Source organism: Carcharhinus amblyrhynchos, chromosome 31, assembly GCF_965287045.1.
Source record: "Carcharhinus amblyrhynchos chromosome 31, sCarAmb.v2.hapA, whole genome shotgun sequence".
NCBI lineage: Eukaryota > Metazoa > Chordata > Chondrichthyes > Carcharhiniformes > Carcharhinidae > Carcharhinus > Carcharhinus amblyrhynchos.
Window position 1 is genome coordinate 3788648 of NC_137354.1, and position 19944 is coordinate 3808591.

Genomic DNA, 19944 nt, shown 5'->3' on the forward strand with positions numbered 1-19944 from the left:
ATTGATAATATAATGTAGTATCAAAGGTAAGTTACCATCTTATTGGGGGAGCATGATGTACATGGCAATTTCAAAATGCTAGTCAATTTGGGAGAATGTACTGTAATGGTGTCCCGTCATAATTACCAAAATCTGTCTCTTCTGTTAGCCTTGACTGGTAGCATTCCAACCTCAGGCCGAAGGTATCAAGTTCAAGCCCCACTCCAGAGACTAATCTACGATGTTGGTTAAAATTTTATGGTACTATTCTTATACTCAAAGAAAATGAACTTTGCTCTGTCAGTGTTTGCAGCATACTAAACTGCCAAAAAAAGTGAACAAAATAAACACCAAAGATTTAAAGGTAGCAAGCGAAAAGGGTGGGAAGTAATTATTAGAGGAAACAACAATCAAAGTCCACTTGCCAACCAACCATTCAGCACACTCTTCTAATGCAGTATTCCCTTTATAGTTGGCATTCTTGCAAATTCTGTCCTGATAAGTGCAAGATGAAAAGCTTCGACATGTCTCTTTTACCAGCAATGCACAAATAATTAATTGTTAATAACCTCTAACAATGGCAGCATTTACCTGAGACTCTAGCTGGGCTTGTGATTCTAAGGTTTTCTCTTCACCAGGCTCAGTGGAAGGAGTGTTTGCTGGAGTGATGCTTGCAGAATTGCCCTGGTCAAGGTCAGTAAGGTCTTCTTTTGACATTGTCTTTGAAAAAAGTTCCATACCACTGTCTGTGGTAGGGCTCGAGACAGTGGATGGATTTTCAGAAATAGTGGTTGAACTGGAAGCTGTACTGTTTGCAGTTACAACTGAATGTTCCAGGAAGGGTGCATCACCTTTAAAAACAACCAGTATATCTTACATATAGATTTAGAAGTCGCAAATTTAAAATTCTTAATTATCCATTCATTTTCTTAACTCAAAATGATAACATTGCAATAGTAATCAAATTATCGGCAATGGGTAATTTCCAGGAACGTAGAAAGAGGAGTAGGCCATTCTGTCCATTGAGCCTGCCCTGCCATTCAATTAGATCATAAGAACATAAGAAATAGGAGCAGGAGTAGGCCATCTAGCCCCTTGAGCCTGCCCCGCCATTCAATAAGATCATGGCTGATCTGAAGCAGCTCAGTTCCACTTTCCCGCTTTCTCCCCATAACCCTTAATCCCCTTGCCTATCAAAAACCTATCTACCCGCATCTTAAATATATTTAGCGAGGTAGCCTCCACCACTTCAACGGGCAGAGAATTCCAGAGATTCACCACCTTTTGAGTGAAGAAGTTCCTCCTCAACTCTGTTCTAAACTGCGCCCCCTCCCCCCCCCCTTATCTTGAGGCTGTGCCCTCTAGTCCTGCTGTCCTTTCTGAGCGGGAAGAACCTCTCCACCTCTACCCTATCCATCCCCTTCATCATCTTATGCGTCTCAATAAGATCCCCCCTCATCCTTCTAAACTCCAACGAGCACAAGTCCAGTCTATTCAGCCTCTCTTCATAGTTCAACCCCCTCAACTCCGGTATCAGCCTAGTGAACCTCCTCTGCACTCCCTCCAAGGCCAAAATATCCTTGCGCAAGTGCGGCGACCAAAACTGCACACAGTACTCCAGCTGCGGCCTCACCAGTGCCCTGTACAGTTGCAGCAAGACCTCCCTATTTTTATATTAAATCCCCCTCGCTATGAAGGCCAGCATTTGCCTTCCTGACTACCTGCTGCACCTGTAGGCTGGGTTTTTGCGACTCATGCACAAGGACCCCCAGGTCCCTCTGCACCGTAGCATGCTGCAGCTTTTCGCCCTTTAAGTAGTAGTCGGTCCTACTATTATTCCTGCCGAAGTGGATAACCTCACACTTGCCAACATTGTATTCCATCTGCCAGGTCCTCGCCCACTCGCTCAGCCTATCTAGATCCCTCTGCAGACTTTCTACACCCTCCGCACAATTTGCTTTTCCACTTATCTTTGTGTCATCAGCAAATTTCAACACCTTACACTCAGCTCCCTCCTCCAGATCATCTATATAAATGGTAAATAGCTGAGGCCCCAGCACCGATCCCTGGGGCACTCCACTAGTCACCAACCACCAATCCGAATAGCACCCATTGACAGCTACTCTCTGCCTCCTATTTGACAGCCAATCCTCTATCCACACTAACACCTTACCCCTAACTCCATGCCCCCTAGCCTTCTGTAACAACCTTTTGTGTGGCACCTTATCAATCATGGTTGACCATTAGATCCATTTGTTCTATTGATCATTGGTTCTATTTGTGTTTTTAATTTCTTATTCACTGCTTTGTGAAATGAAATAAAAGTTGCCAAAGTTCCAGAAGGCCATCAGCTACTCTCCCCCTTCTTGTGAGAACATGCACTAGCTGGTGGTGATTTAACCTGAGGATCACCACACCTCAGGCAAGGGGCAAGGTTAAGGAGGCAGGACCTTCATGAATAACCTCAGCCAGGTCGGGAATTGAACCCCTGCTGTTGACGTCACTCTGCATCGCGAACCAGCTGGCCAGCCAAGTGATTTAACCCCTGTTTTTGTAGTATATTCTCAGCATTACTGCTATAGTGCTGGATAAATCCAAAACCAGAAGATTTAGATTCACAGCTTAAGAGATGTGTAAAGTAATGTAACATTGATTTAAAATTTACAAGTGCTCTCCCACCTCTTCATTTCCAAAGAACTCAAGGAGGACAAAAAAATGAGGACACTCAATGTTCAAAGAATCCCCAGCATTATCCATCAACTAGGTTTCATCTTAGTTATTGTCTCCATTCGTTTTTGTTTAATGAGGAATCTCTGCTTACGTAAGAGAGCCATGATGTGGGTCCAGCCAGAAATAATTACCAATTCAAATCATGTATGATAACTCAATCATCATGAAAGTCCCATTAATCCAACAACGGCACAATTGCACCCCTACGCAGATTTATTTAAGTTTTTCCCAAACTCATCCGTAGTAAAATCTTTAATTCAATTGTACAGACAGCAGTCATGATATTCAAGAGAAAGACACACATGATTTTCAAAAAGCAAAATTTTAAACTAACTTAATTTCCTCATTATCTTTTGGGGAAAAAAGGCTGATTGCAAGATTCCCTTCTCAGGAGCACAGTTCAAATTGCGAAAGCATACCTGGTTGATTGTTTAAGAGCTGAGGTACAGAACCTATTGAACTGTGCAAAACTTGGCCTGGCACTGACTGTTGCTCTGAACCAAGGGGAAGCTTGTTTGCATGACGAGATGGTCGTGGGGATTTCTTCTGCTTTTTCCACTTTGACGAATCACTCATTCCTCCTGCTCTCATCTTAAGCTGCAAGTTGAATTACAATACATTGTGATACTAGCACTCTAAAATATTACGGTGCAGAGACCGAAAAAGATTTTCCTCTCCTTGCATATGTTTCTCCTTCAGTTTTTCAATTGTAGTGGGTGATGCTCAATGCATGAAACTCGATCAAATTCTTGATAAAATACTTCCTTTTGTACTCAATTTAGAAGCAACAAAACAATTTGGTGGACTGAAATTCTCCTCTTAAAACAGCGTTATAATTAAAAATAAAAAGTGTACTGAATTTATCCAAGTGACCCAGAAGGATATAATCAGTAAAGGTATTTAGACAAGACCCAAATGTAGTCCTTAATCAAACTGAACTTCAGCATCAGAGTTTAATCTTAAAATAATACTTATTTGAAAGTATATAATTAATACTTTTCAAATTGAGAAACGATACTACTTAACCAGCAAGGTCTTTGAGTTTCATGCATTCCAGACACAACCAAGAAGTCTAATGCCTAGGTTGAATGTTCCTGGATATGCTGAACTTAGATAAGAAAAAGTGCTGTTGACCACAGCAGAACCATTCACTGGAAGCCTTGCTACGAATTATATGTTGCAAGAAATTAGAGGTCAGGGCTTAGGAAATTTGAGGCAAATTGGTTCCAAGTTAAGTTCAGCTTGTTCCAAGGGGCAAACGCAGGTTTTAGGAAATGCAGTTTCAAACGTAAGCATGAATTGTGCCATAGTGAACTACGATAGCCATTCAAACCATTGATTTTGTATATGGAGCAGTTTGTCATCATAGCTTTAGTATTTAGATAAATGTTAGTTAAAAAGTGCAGAAACTGGAAAACTGAAAGAAATATTAGAAATTGCTGCAACAAAAACAGAATATGCCAGAAAATCTCAGCCAGTCTGTCAGCATCTGTGGAGCAAGAACAGAGATAATGGGCGGGATTTTACAACCTCACTCCGGCAAGATCGTAAAATCCCACCCGCGGCCAACAGAGATTTCCATTCTTAAGAACCTTGCCCGTTCCAATTCCATGGCGAGTAAGGTAAAATTCCAGCCAACGTTTCAAATCTAGATGATCCTCTGAAGCTTCTACTGTTTTCGTTTCAGATTCCAGCATCCACAGTAATTTGTATTTCTATTAGAAACTATTGGTCTATCAACACCTGAAAAGAACAAGCAATGGCTAGTGTTCAGATTCTTTAGCTCTGATGATACTTGAAACATTAAAGCAACTTTACTCTATTTGTGTACTGACAGAGTTTGTGTGCTTTTGGTGATTTTATATTGATAAAGATCAAGTTTATTTATTAGTCACAACACTGCAACGAAGTTACTGTGAAATTCTCCTAGTTGCCACACTTTGGCGCCTGTTCAGATCAATGTACCTAACCAGCACATCTTTCAGACTGTGGAAAGAAACTGGAGCACCCAGAGGAAACCCATGCAGACATGGTGAGAACATGCAAACTCCACACAAACAGTGACCCAAGCCAGGAATTGAACCCAGGTCCCTGGCGCTATAAAGCAGCAATGCTAACCATTGTGCCACCCCTATTATTTGAGTTTATTAACGTTAATTTTTATTTGCATTTAAAGAAATTGAACAAAACTGCATTGGAACCAATCACATACTTTTAGTACTTCACTGCAGTTAAAATGGTTTTTGAAACAGATTTAGAAATTAAAACTAAAGACAGATACGATCAATGTTCTTGTTTTTAAGATTGCTGCACCAGTGCAATTTTCAAGAATGTATTTATTAAGAGAACATCTTCAGTTTCAGTATGTTACTCTCTGTATGTACCAACTGTAGTTAATTTTAATCTGTCTTTCTTCAAACATAGCCGGCAGGATGCAGCAATTACGCCGACCATGCACTAGGTTCAACTTTAGCTGTCTCCTTACTAAACCACTGTGCTACTGTACTGGGTGGCACAGTAGCACAGTGGTTAGCACTGCTGCTTCACAGCTCCAGGGACCCGGCTTGGATCACTGTTTGTGTGGAGTTTGTACATTCTCCTCATGTCTGTGCGGGTTTCCTCCAGGTGCTCCGGTTTCCTCCCAATGTCCAAAAACACGCGGGGTAGGTTGATTGGCCATACTTAAAAATTGCCCTTAGTGTCCTGAGATGCGTAGATTAGAGGGATTAGTGGATAAATATGTAGGGATATGGGGTAGGGCCTGGGTGGGATTGTGGGCAGTACAGACTTGATGGGCCGAATGGCCTCTTTCTGTACTGTGGGGCTTCTATGATTCCATGAAGACCAAATTTAAATTACTTCTTTTTTTAATTGGTTCATAGTATTTGGGCATTGGCAATTCCATCCTTTATTACCCATCCAATAGATGGAGTGGGAAAGGGTGTGTCGATAGTTTGAGTCATGTTGAGATCAAAAAGGTGGTGGTATTGGGGTTCTTGAGAAACATTAAGTTAGACAAGTCTCCAGGGCCTGATGGGATATACCCCAGAATACTGAGAGAGGCAAGGGAGGAAATTGCTGTGGCCTCAAGAGAAATCTTTGTATCCTCATCGGCTACAGGGGAGGTCCCAGAGGATTGGAGAATAGCCAACGTTCCCTTGTTTGAGAAGGGTAGCAAGAATAATTCAGGTAATTACAGGCTGGTAGGCCTTACATCAGTTGTAGGGAAATTATTGGAGAGGATTCTTCAAGACAGGATTTATTCCCAGTTGGAAATGAATGGACATATTAGTGAGAGGCAACATGATTTTGTGAAGGGGAGGTCGTATCTCATGAACTTTGTCGAGGAAGTGACAAAGATGATTGATGAGGGTAGGGCAGTGGATGTTGTCTACATGGAGTTTAGTAAGGCCTGTGACAAGATTCCTTATGGCAGGCTGGTACAGAAGGTGATCAGAGGTGAGAGGTGAGCTAGCAAGGTGGATACAAAACTGGCTCAGTCAAAGTAGTAAAAAGTCTGACAACACCAGGTTTTAGTCCAACCGATTTATTTGATAATAGACTCACAAGCTTTCGGGGTTAGCCCCTTCGTCAGGTGAATGACGAAGGGGCTAACCCCGAAAGCTTGTGAGTCTATTAGCAAATAAATCGGTTGGACTAAAACCTGGTGTTGTCAGATTTTTTACTGCGTTTACGCCAGTCCAACGCCAGCATACCCACATCAGTCAAAGAAGACAGAGGGTAACAGTGGAAGGATGCATTTCTGAATGGAGGGCTGTGACAAATGGTGTTCTTCAGGGATCAGTGCTGGGCCTTTTGCTGTTTGTAATGATTTGGAAGAAAATGTAACTGGACTGATTAGTAAATTTGTATACAATACAAAGGTTGATGGATTTGAGGATAGCGATGAGAACCATCGGAGGATACAGCAGGATATAGATTAGTTGGAGACTTGGGTGGAGAGTTGGCAGACAGAGTTTAATCCGGACAAATGTGAGGTAATGCGTTTTGGAAGGTCTAATAAAAGATAGGAAATATACAGTAAATGGCAGAACCCTTAAGAGTACTGATAGACAAAGCGATCTGGGTGTACAGGTACACAGGTCACTGAAAATGGCAATGCAGGTGGAGAAAGAAGTCAAGAAGGCATATGGCATGCTTGCCTTCATCAGCTGGGGTACTGAGTTTAAAAATTTGCAAGTCACATTGCAGCTTTATAGAACCTTAGTTAGGCCACACTTGGAATTCAATTCTGGTCGCCACTCTACCAGAAGTATGTGGAGGCTTTGGAGAGAGTACAAAAAAGATTTCCCAGAATGTTGCCTGGTATGGAGGGCATCAGCTATGAGGAGAGATTGGAGAAACTTGGTTTGTTCTCACTGGAGCGACAGAGGTTGAGGGGAGATCTGATAAAAGTCTCTAAGATTATGAGAGGTATGGACAAAATGGATAGTCAGAAGCTTTTTCCCAGGGTGGAAGAGTCAATTACTAGGGGGCATAGGTTCAAGGTGCAAGGGGCAAGGTTTAAAAGAGATATACGAGGCAGTTTTTTTTTGTTACACAGAGTAGTGGGTGCTTGGAACTCATTGCCAGGGGAGGTAGTGCAAGCAGATACGGTAGTGACTTTTAAGGGGCATCTTGACAAGTATATGAACGAGATGGGAATAGAGGGATATGATCCCCGGAAGGGTAGAGGGTTTTAGTTAAGTCGGGCAGCATGGTCGGTGCAGGTTTGGAGGGCCAAAGGACTTGTTCCTGTGCTATTCTTTGTTGGTAGCGAGCTGCCCTCTTGAACCATTGTAGTCGATGTGGTGTAGAGGGCACCTGCAATGTTGTAAAATTTTAATGCCATAGCTACACAATATTTAAAAATAAAAACTGAAAGTGTATAGGATTCATTTGAGAATGATAAAACAGTGGTATAATTCTGAGACATGGTGGTGTGTGACTTAGAAGTGGTGCAAGTGATGTTATTGCCCTTGGAAGATGCTGTTGAAGGAGCCTTGGCAAGTTGTTGGAGTGCATTTTGTAGATGATGCACCCTGATGCCATAATGTGCAGGTGACGGAGGGAATGAAAGTTTAGAAGTGGTGGAAAGGGTTCAAGCAAGCTGCTTTATTCTGGGTGGTGCTGAGTTTCTTGAGTGCACACCTCCAGGCAAATGGAGAGCATGCCATCACACTCCTAACTGGTGCCTTATGGATGGTGGAATAGTTTCAGGGAATCGAAGATGAGTTACTCACCACAGAGTACCCAAGGTACTTGGTAAATATAGCTATTCAAGTCAATGCAGTTATTCTTGTGCAATGAATTAATGCAACATCAGCAAACCCTTCACTGTCTTTGAAGAGAATTATGATAATTTTACTTCTCCTATGAAGACCAAGTTGAAATACTGTCATTAAATGTCATCAGTGTTTGTGACAACAGCAATCATATTTACTCCTCAAGCTATTGCAATTCTGGTGAGCTAAAACGCACTTTTTCTCCAAAATGCAAAATATATTTTCTCTAGTCAAATTCACAAGACATCTCTCAGGACATCTATCAGAATGTCCAATGAAAAGTGATCTCCCATTTTTAAGTTGAGCAATATATCCCAGAAATTTGCAAAAAAATCCTTGTGGTTTAGTATGCAGCCATGCATGGAGGTTTCCACTTATTCTGTCAACACATTCCTAAAGATATGATAATAGAGAAAATTACTACCAACCAATTAACTCTGCCCCTTCAAAGAACCCCTCTGCCTGTTAAGGATCTCCCCAACACATTTTAGATCAGTTTCTCGCTTTCTAGAAATTATTTCTTGCTCACATTTATGCCTAAATTGTCAGCATACAACTGTAAATCTGTACTTTCAGAATGTGAGCATAGTTGATAAAACTACAATTTCTCATCACCTTTCCCCCCCGCAACTGGAACAAACAATGTTAAAGCCTTGAACCATCTCAAAAGATCTGGTGGAGTTCCATGGACTGACACATTTTGCATCAGTATAACATCCTTACCTGCACTCGTTTGTTTTTCCACATGATAGTGTAAGCCTCGGAGGAAAAAATTGCAGTTGCCAGTAAATAAAAGTATACAAGTTGCAGAATGACTTGTGATAAAGGGGTAAAGACTAACATTTCCTCATTTAAACTCTAAATTGATGTTCAGTCATTTAATTAATTAAAATTTGAAAGCTTGTGGAAATGAACATGTTCATTATAATACACACTAGTATAAAATCAAGACAGATATTCATGCCTTAGGTAATCCATTTCAGCCAAGTCCCACTTGGAAGAGAAGCTTCCAAAGCACGAGCACCATATCATGCAATGCTTGACGCAAACCATGCACCATGTTTAAACGTTTTATAATGAGGGCATGACAGACCACATTAAAGTGCTATCTTTTTGCATTACTTGGAATTGCCATGTAACTGCACTTCAAACAAGACAAGCCAATTACCAAAGCCTTACCTGGAAGCTCAACTACTGCTCCTATATACATATTGTGGTAGTGCTTGTTTGCAAATACCAGCAGTGCATTTCTGATTCAACTAAAGGCCAATTTGGATCCAACAGCTATATACTCTGACCTTCACAAAAGAAGCCAGAATATCACTTCAGCTTACATGCTATTGTACACATGCCCCAAAACCATTTAACCATTTTCAGCATGCCAATCCATTAAAATTAAAGGTCTTTTTTATTTATATACAGCAGGAAGTTGTTACAATGATCTCTGGGAAGGTATTTCGTGCCAAAATTTTATTTTAAAAAATGGGAATTTGTCAATGTTATAAATTCTGTACCAGTACTGGTGGAAGTATAATTTATATTTCTCTGGTGCTCTTCATAGTAAAGAAAGTTTTAGCATTTTATTGGGATTATAAAAAAACAGGCACCATGTAGGAAGACAGAAACAAGATTTTTAAAATGGGACTGGTTGAAGAAACAGGATTTTGGGAGATTTGTGGTAAGATGGAGGCCAGGCATAGCAGCTCAAAGAACAGTCATTATTGATGGAGCTGGGCACAAATAGTGGAATGACAATGCACGCAAGGATGTACAATACAGAAGAACATGCAGCTGTGACAACTTGACATTGTGTGTGAACACAAAGCAAAAGTGAGATTCTGAAAATAAATCTGCTGGCGAAAAGGAAACCAATGTAGCCTGGATGGATAGCAGCAAAGGCAGTGCAGAATTCAAAGCTCAACATCATCCAGGAGAAAGCAGTTCACCTTCATTGGCATGCTATCCACCACCTTAAACATTCACTCCCTGCTCCACCACTGCACAATGGCTGCGATCTGTACCATCTTTAAGATACAGTCCAGCAATTCACCAAACTTTCTTCAGCAACACCATCCAAACCCAAGACCTCTACAACCTCAAGGAATAATGACTGCAGGCACATTGGAACACCAGCACCTGCAAGTTCCTCTTCAAGTCACATACTGTCCTGAAATCACCATTCTTTCACTGTCATAGGGTTAAAATCCTGGAATCCCTATCCACCAGCACCATGGGTGTAGCTACACCACACTGACCACAGAGGATCATGAATGTGGCTCACCCTCACCTTCTCAAGGGCATTTAGGGATGGGTAATAAATACTGGACTTACCAGAGAATCCACATCCTAAAAAAAAAAATGATGTTCAAAGATAAATTTGGAGGTCAGCAAGGCACCCACCACCAGACAATTGAGTGTCAAGGTGATGATGGCCAGATTAGGGTTTCAGCAGTGGCGAGAGGCAAGTTGAAGGAGTCCACCTTATCAAAAAGATTTGGAGCAGAAAGTTCTGTTCAGGATTGAACAAAATGTCACTCTAGCATCTATCGTGTGACAATCAGGGAGATTGATTATACCACAAGTCTGCAAGTGCTGAAAGAAATTTCAACTCAGCCAACTGCTGACACTAACCAGTTCATGGCAGTTGGGTCTATAGATTCTGGTGAGAGACCAATACTCCAAGTAGAAAGGCAAAAATCGAGCTCCGAAACATAGATATCCCAAATCAACTACAGAGGGCCCAAGTGTACTCTTGAGGTTGAAAACAGGGGTGGAAGGTGTGGAGGCAGAGGGGAGAATGGGAAAACAATAGGAGAAGACTGTTCAGCAAAGAGGAAGGTGAGGGTTTCCTTGTTCTGCTCCTACTCTTTGCACGTACTTGAGCTTTTTGGAAGGGGAACACCAGAAATAATTTTAACAGTTCTCCCAGTTTCCAAGATCTCTGCACCACAGCAAAAATGCTGTATAATGTAACTGGACATGTTAGATTTGAAAGTTCAGCATCAGACAACACTAATTTCAAACAAGACGATTGACTTTGCTTCAGTCAATACTTCATCACCCCTGCACTGATCAGCATGAGCAACCAGTGAGAAATTACAGAAACATGCTTGGTGAGGGATGGAACAATTTTGTGCCCTGTGTTTTTCACATTTGGTTCAACAATCACTTGCTGTTTCTCAGATATGAAAACAATCCAAATGTTATATTACTAGAATGATGGCATGAGATATGTACTGACAGACAACATTTGTTCTTGCTATTAGAAAAAGAAGTGCCTCTATCTGAACCCAGGGAAAAATTATGCAGGCTGGTTATCTGTATTGCACTTGCACCAGTACTTAAAATTACATTTTCAGAAGCTGGAGAGCAGGTGAGATCACTCAGTACCCAAGGTAATTGTTAAGGCCACGTTACTTGTCTTTCACCAATTAAAAAAGGGCACGTCAGATTTTGTATTGGGAAAATTCCAAAGAACACTCAATACTTAATTTCCTGCCAAATAGTGATTTACTGTCAATACGCTCTTTTACATGTTTTTATTCAAAATTCTGGACTCAAGAAATGGTGAAGAATCAATGCCAAGCACAACCCAGTCAAAATAAGGACTTAACGCATACAAGCAAAGAAAACACAAATACGGGATGGAGTAACTTGAACACACTGCTGCATCTAAGCAAAACGTCACCGTGAATTTAATCATGTTAAAAGTAGGTATCGTACTACCTTCTTCATGCTGGTTCCCACAAAACTCTTGGCTTCTTCTTTAAATTGAGGTAACCTATAAAAACAAAACAACAAAAGAAAACAGTTTGAAACAATTATCCATTTTTGTTCGACATGTAAATGCTATGTGTATAGAATCACAGAATAGTACAGCGCAGAATTTGACGTCCTCTGAACAGAATCCAGTTATCCCTCATCCTCTCTTTCTCCATCCATATCCATGCAATATCTTTCCAGTTTAAATATTTGCCCAAATTCCTTTTGAAAGCTACTATGAAATCAGGAATACTAAGCATACCTAAAAATAAGGTGTCAACCTACTGAGGCCACAAAACAGGACTACTTGCATGCCAAACAGCACATGTTGCAAGTAATAGTCAGAGATAAAGCAATCCCACACCTAACAGGTCAGATCTAAGCTCTGTAGTCCTGCAACATCCAATCGTGAATGGTGGTGGATAATTAGATAACTCACTGGAGGAGGAGGCTCCACAAGTATTTCCATCCTCAATGATGGAGCCAAGTACATCATTACAAAAGACAAAGTTGAAGCATTTGCAAAAATCTTCAGCTATCTTGACCTCCTCTGGAGGTCCCCTGCATCACAGGTGTCAGCCTTCAGCCAATTTAGTTCACGCCACGTGATAGAGCTTGCTGCTCCCCTAGCCAAGTTGTTCCAGTACAGCTACAACATTGGCATATACCTGGCAATGTGGAAAATTACCTAGGTATATCCTGTACACAAGAAACAAGACAAATCCAAACCAGTCATTTAGCACTCCATCGGTCTACTCTTGATTATCAGTAAAGTGATGGAAGGCATCATCAACAGTGCTGTCAAGTAGCACGCAATCAGAAATAACCCGCTCTCAGATGCTGAATTTGGGCTCTGCCAGGATCACTCAGCTCCCAACCTCATTACAGCCTTGGTTCAAACATGAACAAAGCAGCTGAATGCCAGAGGCGAGGTGAGAGTGACAGCCCTGGACATTAAGGCAGCATTTGACCGAGTATGGCATCAAGAAACCCGAGCAAAATTGGAGTCAATGGGAATCAAGGAAAAACCCTCCACTGGTTGGAGTCATACCTAGCACAAAGGAAAACGGTTGTGGTGATTGGAGGTCAATCATCTCAGTTCCAGGACATCACTGTAGGAGTTCCTCAGGGTAGTGTCCCAGGCCTGACTATCTTCAGCTGCCTCATCAATGATTTCCTTTCATCAAGATAAGAAGTGGGGATGCCCACTGATGACTACGCAATGTTCAGTATCATCCATAACTCCTCAGATACCGAAGTAGTCCACATCTAAATGCAACAAGACCTGGACAATATCCAGGCTTGGGCTGGCAAGTTACATGCGTGCCACGCAAATGCCAGACAATGACTACATCCAACATCTAACCATCGCCCCATAACATTCAGTGGCTATATCATTGTGGAATTCCCCACTATCAACATCCTGGGGGTTAACATTGACCAGAAACTGAACTGGACTAGCTATATAAATACTGTGGCAACCAAAGCAGGTCAAAAACTCAGAATCGCGCGGTGAGTAACTCACCTCCTGACTCCCCAAAGCATGAACACCATCTACAAGGCATTATTGAATGCTCTCCACTTGGCTAGATGGGTGCAGCTCCAACAACACTCAAGAAATTTGACACCATCCCGCAGCCCGCTTGATTGCTCCCCCTTCTACAAACTTCCACTCCCTCCACCACTGACAAACAGTGGCAGTCGTGTGTACCATCTACATGATGCACTGTGGAACTCACCAATGTTCCTTATGCAGCATCTTCCAAACTGATGGCCACACCATCTAGAAGGAGAAGAGCAGCAGATACACGGGAACCAAGTCACTCACCATTCTGACTTGGAAATGCATTGTCATTCCTTCGCTGCCACTGAGTAATAATCCTGGAACTCCCTTCTTAGCAGCATGGTGGTTGAATCTGCACCTCAGGGACTGCAGTGGTTCAAGGCAGCAGTTCACCATCACCTTCTCAAAGGCAACTAGGGATGGGCAATAAATGCTGGTCAAGCCAGCAATGTACACATTCCATAAATTAATTTTTAAAAAGGGCATCCATCATCTTTCAGGCAATACGTTCCAAATCCCAAATACTCAATGAGTACAATGTTTTCCCTCTGCTTCTTTCACAAATTATCTTAAATCTTTACCCTCTGATCATTAACCCTTCAGCTGTTGGGAAACAGTTTCTCTATTGATTTTATTTTAACCCCGAAAAGTTTTTAAACACTTCCATCAAATTCCTCCATGCTTTTTCTGCTCAAAGGAGAACAGGATGCTTCTTCACTCTACCCACATTTCCTCAACGAAATTATTCCAGTAAATTCCTTCTCTACCCTCTCAAGCCTCTCAGTCTTCCTAGAAAGTTGGGCTCCAATTTGGAAGCAATACTCCAACAGTTGGAATAATATTTTCTGTAGGTTTAGCAGAACTTCCTGGCTTTATGCCTCAATTTACAAAGCCCTGCATCCCGATAGTTTTAAGAATTGCTCTGTTAACTAACCACCTTCTAAGATTTGCACACAAGCATCTGCAGGGCTCTCTCTTCTTTCACCTCCTTTAAAAGTGTACCATCTAACTTGTATTATCTCTCCTTAATCAGCCTACCAAGTGTATGAACTCACATTTTGTTGATTTTGATTTCACCTGCCATGTGTTTGCCCATGCTACCAACCTGTGCAGTACATTAAAATGGCCCTTGCTGCTTACTAACTTACAAGTTTCTTGCCACTTGCAAATGAAATTCTGCTCTGTACTCCCAAGTCCAAGTCATGAACATATATCAAAAAACAGCTGGGGAACACCACTGCATACCTCCCTCCAGTCCGATAATGAACTGTTCATCACGACCCTATTTATTTTCTTGAGGCAATTTTGTGCCCATTCTGTAAATTACCCTTTTACCCAAATGGTTTCCAGGACGACTATGTGGCACTTTGTCAACAACCTCTTGAAAGCTGGTGTAGGGTGTACGTGCAGATGGGTGTGTTACTCGTACTACACATGGACCTAAAAATGGATTACATCCTGGTAATCAACTACGAAACACACCTAATTAACAATATCAATTGTCAAGCACATGAAGAACACACAGATTCAACAGAAAGGCAATCAGGTGGAAATTTGCAAACTGTTTAGATCAGGGAAAAGAAACCATGAACCATTCTCAAGATTCAGAAGAACTTGACAATCCATTACTCAAATTTCAGACACCTGGGGCTGGTTTTAATACCCACTTTTGAAGGGGCATGTGTGACAAAGGGCACCAGGAGTGTTTTGGAGATAAATTTATTAGCTGCCAGGCAAAGTTATTTAAAATACAAAGCACCTGTTGGCCCCTTTTACAAATCCATAGGCAATTCCATGTCACATGTACATGTCTTTAAATTCCTTTCGTTTGTTCCACCTTTGAATGATTGGGTACAGTCCCCATGTCCACTGCCATTACCAAAACATTGAATAAAAGCACTCACTGTGGTGACAGCTTCAACTCGCTAACAGAATGTGCTACTGAATCTGTGTAAAATATCCACAGTAAAACCCCAAACCACATTTTTAACTTGGCTGAAAGTTTTTCCCTATTTACTTCATTTCCATTCTTTTCTAACTACTTTCTCTTATAAGCTTGGATTCCTGTGGCTTTTCATTTGATCTAAAGTCTTTCATAAGAACATAAGAACATAAGAAATAGGAGCAGGAGTAGGCCATCTAGCCCTTCGAGCCTGCCCCGCCATTCAATAAGATCATGGCTGATCTGTCGTGGCTCAGTTCCACTTTCCCGCCCTCTCCCCATAACCCTTAATCCCCTCTCTTATCAAAAACCCATCAACCCGCGTCTTAAAAATATTTAGCGAGGCAGCCTCCACCACTTCAACGGGCAGAGAATTCCAGAGATTCACCACCCTTTGAGTGAAGAAGTTCCTCCTCAACTCCGTTCTAAACCGCCCCCCTTTTATCTTGAGGCTGTGCCCCCTAGACCTACTGTCTTTTTTGAGCGGGAAGAGTCTCTCCACCTCTATCCTATCCATCCCATTCATCATCTTATACGTCTCAATGAGATCTCCCCTCATTCTTCTAAACTCTAACGAGTACAAGCCCAGTTTATTCAGCCTCTCCTCATAGCTCAACCCCCTCAACTCCGGTATCAGCCTAGTAAACCTCCTCTGCACTCCCTCCAAGGCCAAAATATCTTTGCGCAGGTGCGGCGCCCAAAACTGCACACAGTACTCCAGCTGCGGCCTCACCAATGCCCTATACAGCCGCAGCAAGACCTCCCTACTTTTATATTCAATCCCCCTCGCTATGAAGGCCAGCATCCCATTCGCCTTCCTGACCACCTGCTGCACCTGCAAGCTGGGTTTTTGCGACTCATGCACAAGGACCCCGAGGTCCCTCTGCACCGTCGCCTGCTGCAGTTTTTCGCCACGTAAGTAATAGTCCTTCCTACCAAAGTGGACCACCTCACACTTGCCAACATTAAATTCCATTTGCCATTTCCTGGCCCATTCGCCCAGCCTATCTAGATCCTTCTGCAGACTCTCCACACCCTCCGCACAATTTGCCGTTCCCCCAATCTTGGTGTCATCAGCAAATTTCGACACCCTACACTCGGTTCCCTCCTCCAGATCATCTATATAAATGGTAAAAAGCTGAGGCCCCAGCACCGACCCCTGGGGCACTCCACTAGTCACCATCCGCCAATCCGAATAGCACCCGTTGACCCCCACTCTCTGCCTCCTATTTGACAACCAATCCTCTATCCACGCTAACACCCTATCCCCAACTCCATGTCCCTCGACCTTCTGCAATAACCTCTTGTGAGGTACTTTGTCAAACGCCTTCTGAAAATCTAGAAAGACCACATCCACCGGCTCTCCTCTATCCACCGCCCTAGACACATCCTCATAGAACTCCAGTAAATTTGTCAGACACGACTTCCCTTTAATGAAACCGTGCTGCGTCTGCTCTATCAAGCAATTCCCTTCAAGATGCCTCGCAATTTCCTCCTTAATGACAGATTCTAACATTTTACCTACCACAGACGTTAAACTAACCGGCCTATAATTCCCCGCCTTTTGCCTGGCACCCTTCTTAAACAACGGCGTAACATTAGCTGTTTTCCAATCATCCGGCACTTCCCCGGAATCCAGCGACGTCTGGAAAATAACCACCAAGGCATCCACTATCACCTCCGCCATTTCTTTCAGAACCCTCGGATGCATTCCATCCGGTCCTGGGGACTTGTCCACAATCAGCCCCTCCAGTCTGTCGAGCACCGCCTCTCTAGTAACACTCTGAAGCTTTCACTCTGAAGCTTTGACAGAAAATTCAGAGTTTAACATTGTGTAACATGGGATGCCCACAGCTGATTCATCTGCAAGAGTCCCAGCATAATCCAAGATGATTCTCTTCTTCTTCTTCTTCCTCTCTCCCCCACCCACCCACTCACTCATCCTGTTCCTAATAAACTTGCAGTTTTCCTGGTCAATTTTGATGCCCCTTTTAAATAAAGGCACAATGGTTCTGATGCTGCACAAAGTTGCCAGGAACAAGGAATGAAATAGCCTGCTCCTATTCATGTAATCCTTACCAGTTATTGAACTGCTAAGAACACTTCAGCTAACACCGCATGTGTACAAGTCAGTAATCAGCTCAGTGAGACCAAAGAAAGCCATTCATAAAGTTTGGGTGGGATTCTCCAGCCGCACTCGCCAAAAAAACCGCAGACAGCATCCTTTCTGGTTGTATCACAGCTTGGTATAGCTCCTGCACTGCCCAAGACCGCAAGGAACTACAAAAGATCGTGAATGTAGCCCAATACATCATGCAAACTAGCCTCCCATCCATTGACTCTGTCTACGGTTGCCGCTGCCTCAGCAAAGCAGCCAGCATAATTAAGGACCTCATGTACCCAGAACGTTCTCTCTTCCACCTTCTTCTATTGGGAAAAAGATACAAAAATCTGAGGTCACATACCAATCGACTCAAGAACAGCTTCTTCCCTGCTGCTGTCAGACTTCTGAATGGACCTACCTTGTATTAAGTTGATCTTTCTCTACATCCTAGCTATGACTGTAACACTACATTCTGTATTCTCTTGTTTCCTTCTCTATGAACAGTATGCTTTGTCCGTATAGCGTGCAAGAAACAATACTTTTCACTGTATGTTAATACATGTGACAATAATAAATCAAATGAAAAAGCTGGACAATCCTGCTCGAAGTCAATGGACCTTTGCATGGTCCACCCCCTCGCCCTCTACGACTCCCATGGCAGGCGGAACAGTAGAATTCTCCCTTTTATTTCATAATGCAATTAGTAAATTTGCTATGATTGTTAGAAAGCTAAGGAAACCTAATAGCAAAGTTACAAATATTGTTTTTATTTATATCTCCAAGGTTCCCAGTCGCGAAAAAAAACCAAAGCATGGAAGTATGATTTCTGAATATCTAATTATATTTCACCATCAATGGAAGACTTATGCTTGAATGAAGAACTCGGATGACAAATTGCAATCCACTATAGTCCCACACCTCCATCACCATTGAACCAATATATAGATATCTGTTTGCTAGGTGTTGTCACAAAATTGATAACATTTAAATTTAGAAAGGGAGAAGCTACTCTTTTCAAGTTTAAGCGACTCCTCATGCCGCATTCAGAAACAGTTAACAGGTTAGCAATCATTAGCTGTAATTCAATCTACTGTGGCAGCACCACAAAGTCATAGGGCAAGGGGGTCTTTTATCCATTCTGCATTACATGTGTTTACATCTTGAAGTGGGATCATTAAGTCAAGCCTAGATTTTTCCTTGTAAGCGGTGATGGAAAACCAGGCAATACATTTACTTCAACAGCCATCATCCACTTCCGACTCAGGAGGGGCAACGGGGGGAACTTAGGAGCAACCACCTGCTGCATCTCCAGCTAACTGGCTAATAAACGGAGAAAATGTGGTCATTTCAACCTCAGGAGTGGAAAACAAGTTAAAAAAAGTGACAACTAAAAAATTTATTTGTAAACTACCTGAACTCATTCACATTTGTTAAAGGATACTTGTTTAAATCGTTGAACTGCCAGGGATGACTTATTTAATGATGCCCTTGGTACAGTCTTAACACAAATGGGTTATTACAGTCAACTCTCGACAGTTCATGCTCAGTACTTTGTAGAAAAAGTCAGTCCGTGACTCACATATAAACAACTACAGAAACTGCTAAAGCGCTATAGGACTCTAGAATTTTATTCTGGTTGCATTACCTATGTACTCCTTTAAGAGTACTTAACCTCTACAGCCATTAAGTGACTGCAACTTACATTAATTGCACTGCTGCATCATAGCAGAACTCAATACCTAACAGATCAGGCATTAGGTGGGTGGTCAAAAACAAAAGGCGCCAGTGTAGTCGCTAACAAGCTGCTTCACAAACTGAGCTTTAGAATAAATAGATCTGATGCTCTAAATCCCACCATACAATTTAATCTTGTATTTTACCACTTGTACTGTGATTGTCCTAATTCCACAACATCTGTTCCTCCCATAAGCTCTCTCCACCAGCAATGTGCATGGAACAGTACGAATGAAAGCAATTATGTGAATACAAAATGAACACATCCTTCAGCTCCCCAATATCTTACTCAACAAAACTCATTAGAGAAAAGCCATCAAGAATTCAGCAAGATTTACTAATATTAAAAATCAAACCCACATCACAGAGGCGTCTCTATTTTTATCAGTCCATTTTTTTCTGGTCTTATCAACTTGTAGTGAAAGATGAACAATGATTCAAATCTTTTCCACACGATACACATTAACTAATACACCATACTTAATAATTATAGTGATCCTCATATACAGAGCATCAAAATAAAACAATATATTAAAGGAGAAAAGTTGATTCAACTGCATCACAGAATGCAGAGACGACACATGTACATATTAGTTCTCTATCCTGACAAAACAAATCAAATTTTAATAAATGACAAAATCGCTTTTGAAATTGAAGATGATTTTTGTTAAAATTGCAACCCTGAAAAACTCTGGTGACATCTGGAAAGTCACAATGAAGTTAAAATTGTGGGCAGCAAATAGAAGGCTGGAAATTAAATCACAAAAGTGGACTGGAGAAAGAACAAATCCCAAATTCAGAATTTGGAGTGACAGCAAACAGACAAAGGAAACAAAACCTGCAT

General features: G+C 41.8%; 1 protein-coding gene across 12 annotated transcripts in view; it reads right to left on the reverse strand.

Moving 5' to 3' along the window:
• The window catches only part of gbf1 (golgi brefeldin A resistant guanine nucleotide exchange factor 1), a 200419-nt gene that overhangs the window by 61874 nt on the left and 118601 nt on the right, over positions 1-19944 (reverse strand). For 7 of the 12 annotated variants that reach the window (XM_080215885.1, XM_080215878.1, XM_080215875.1 and 4 more), the window contains 4 exons: positions 11721-11775; positions 8718-8753; positions 3129-3306; positions 571-830 (listed from right to left, as the gene is read on the reverse strand). In XM_080215885.1, coding sequence (XP_080072011.1) covers positions 571-830; positions 3129-3306; positions 8718-8753; positions 11721-11775 — 529 coding nt within the window. The remainder of the gene's footprint in view (positions 1-570; positions 831-3128; positions 3307-8717; positions 8754-11720; positions 11776-19944) is intronic. The other 5 variants (XM_080215884.1, XM_080215883.1, XM_080215882.1 and 2 more) reach the window with 1 other exon arrangement.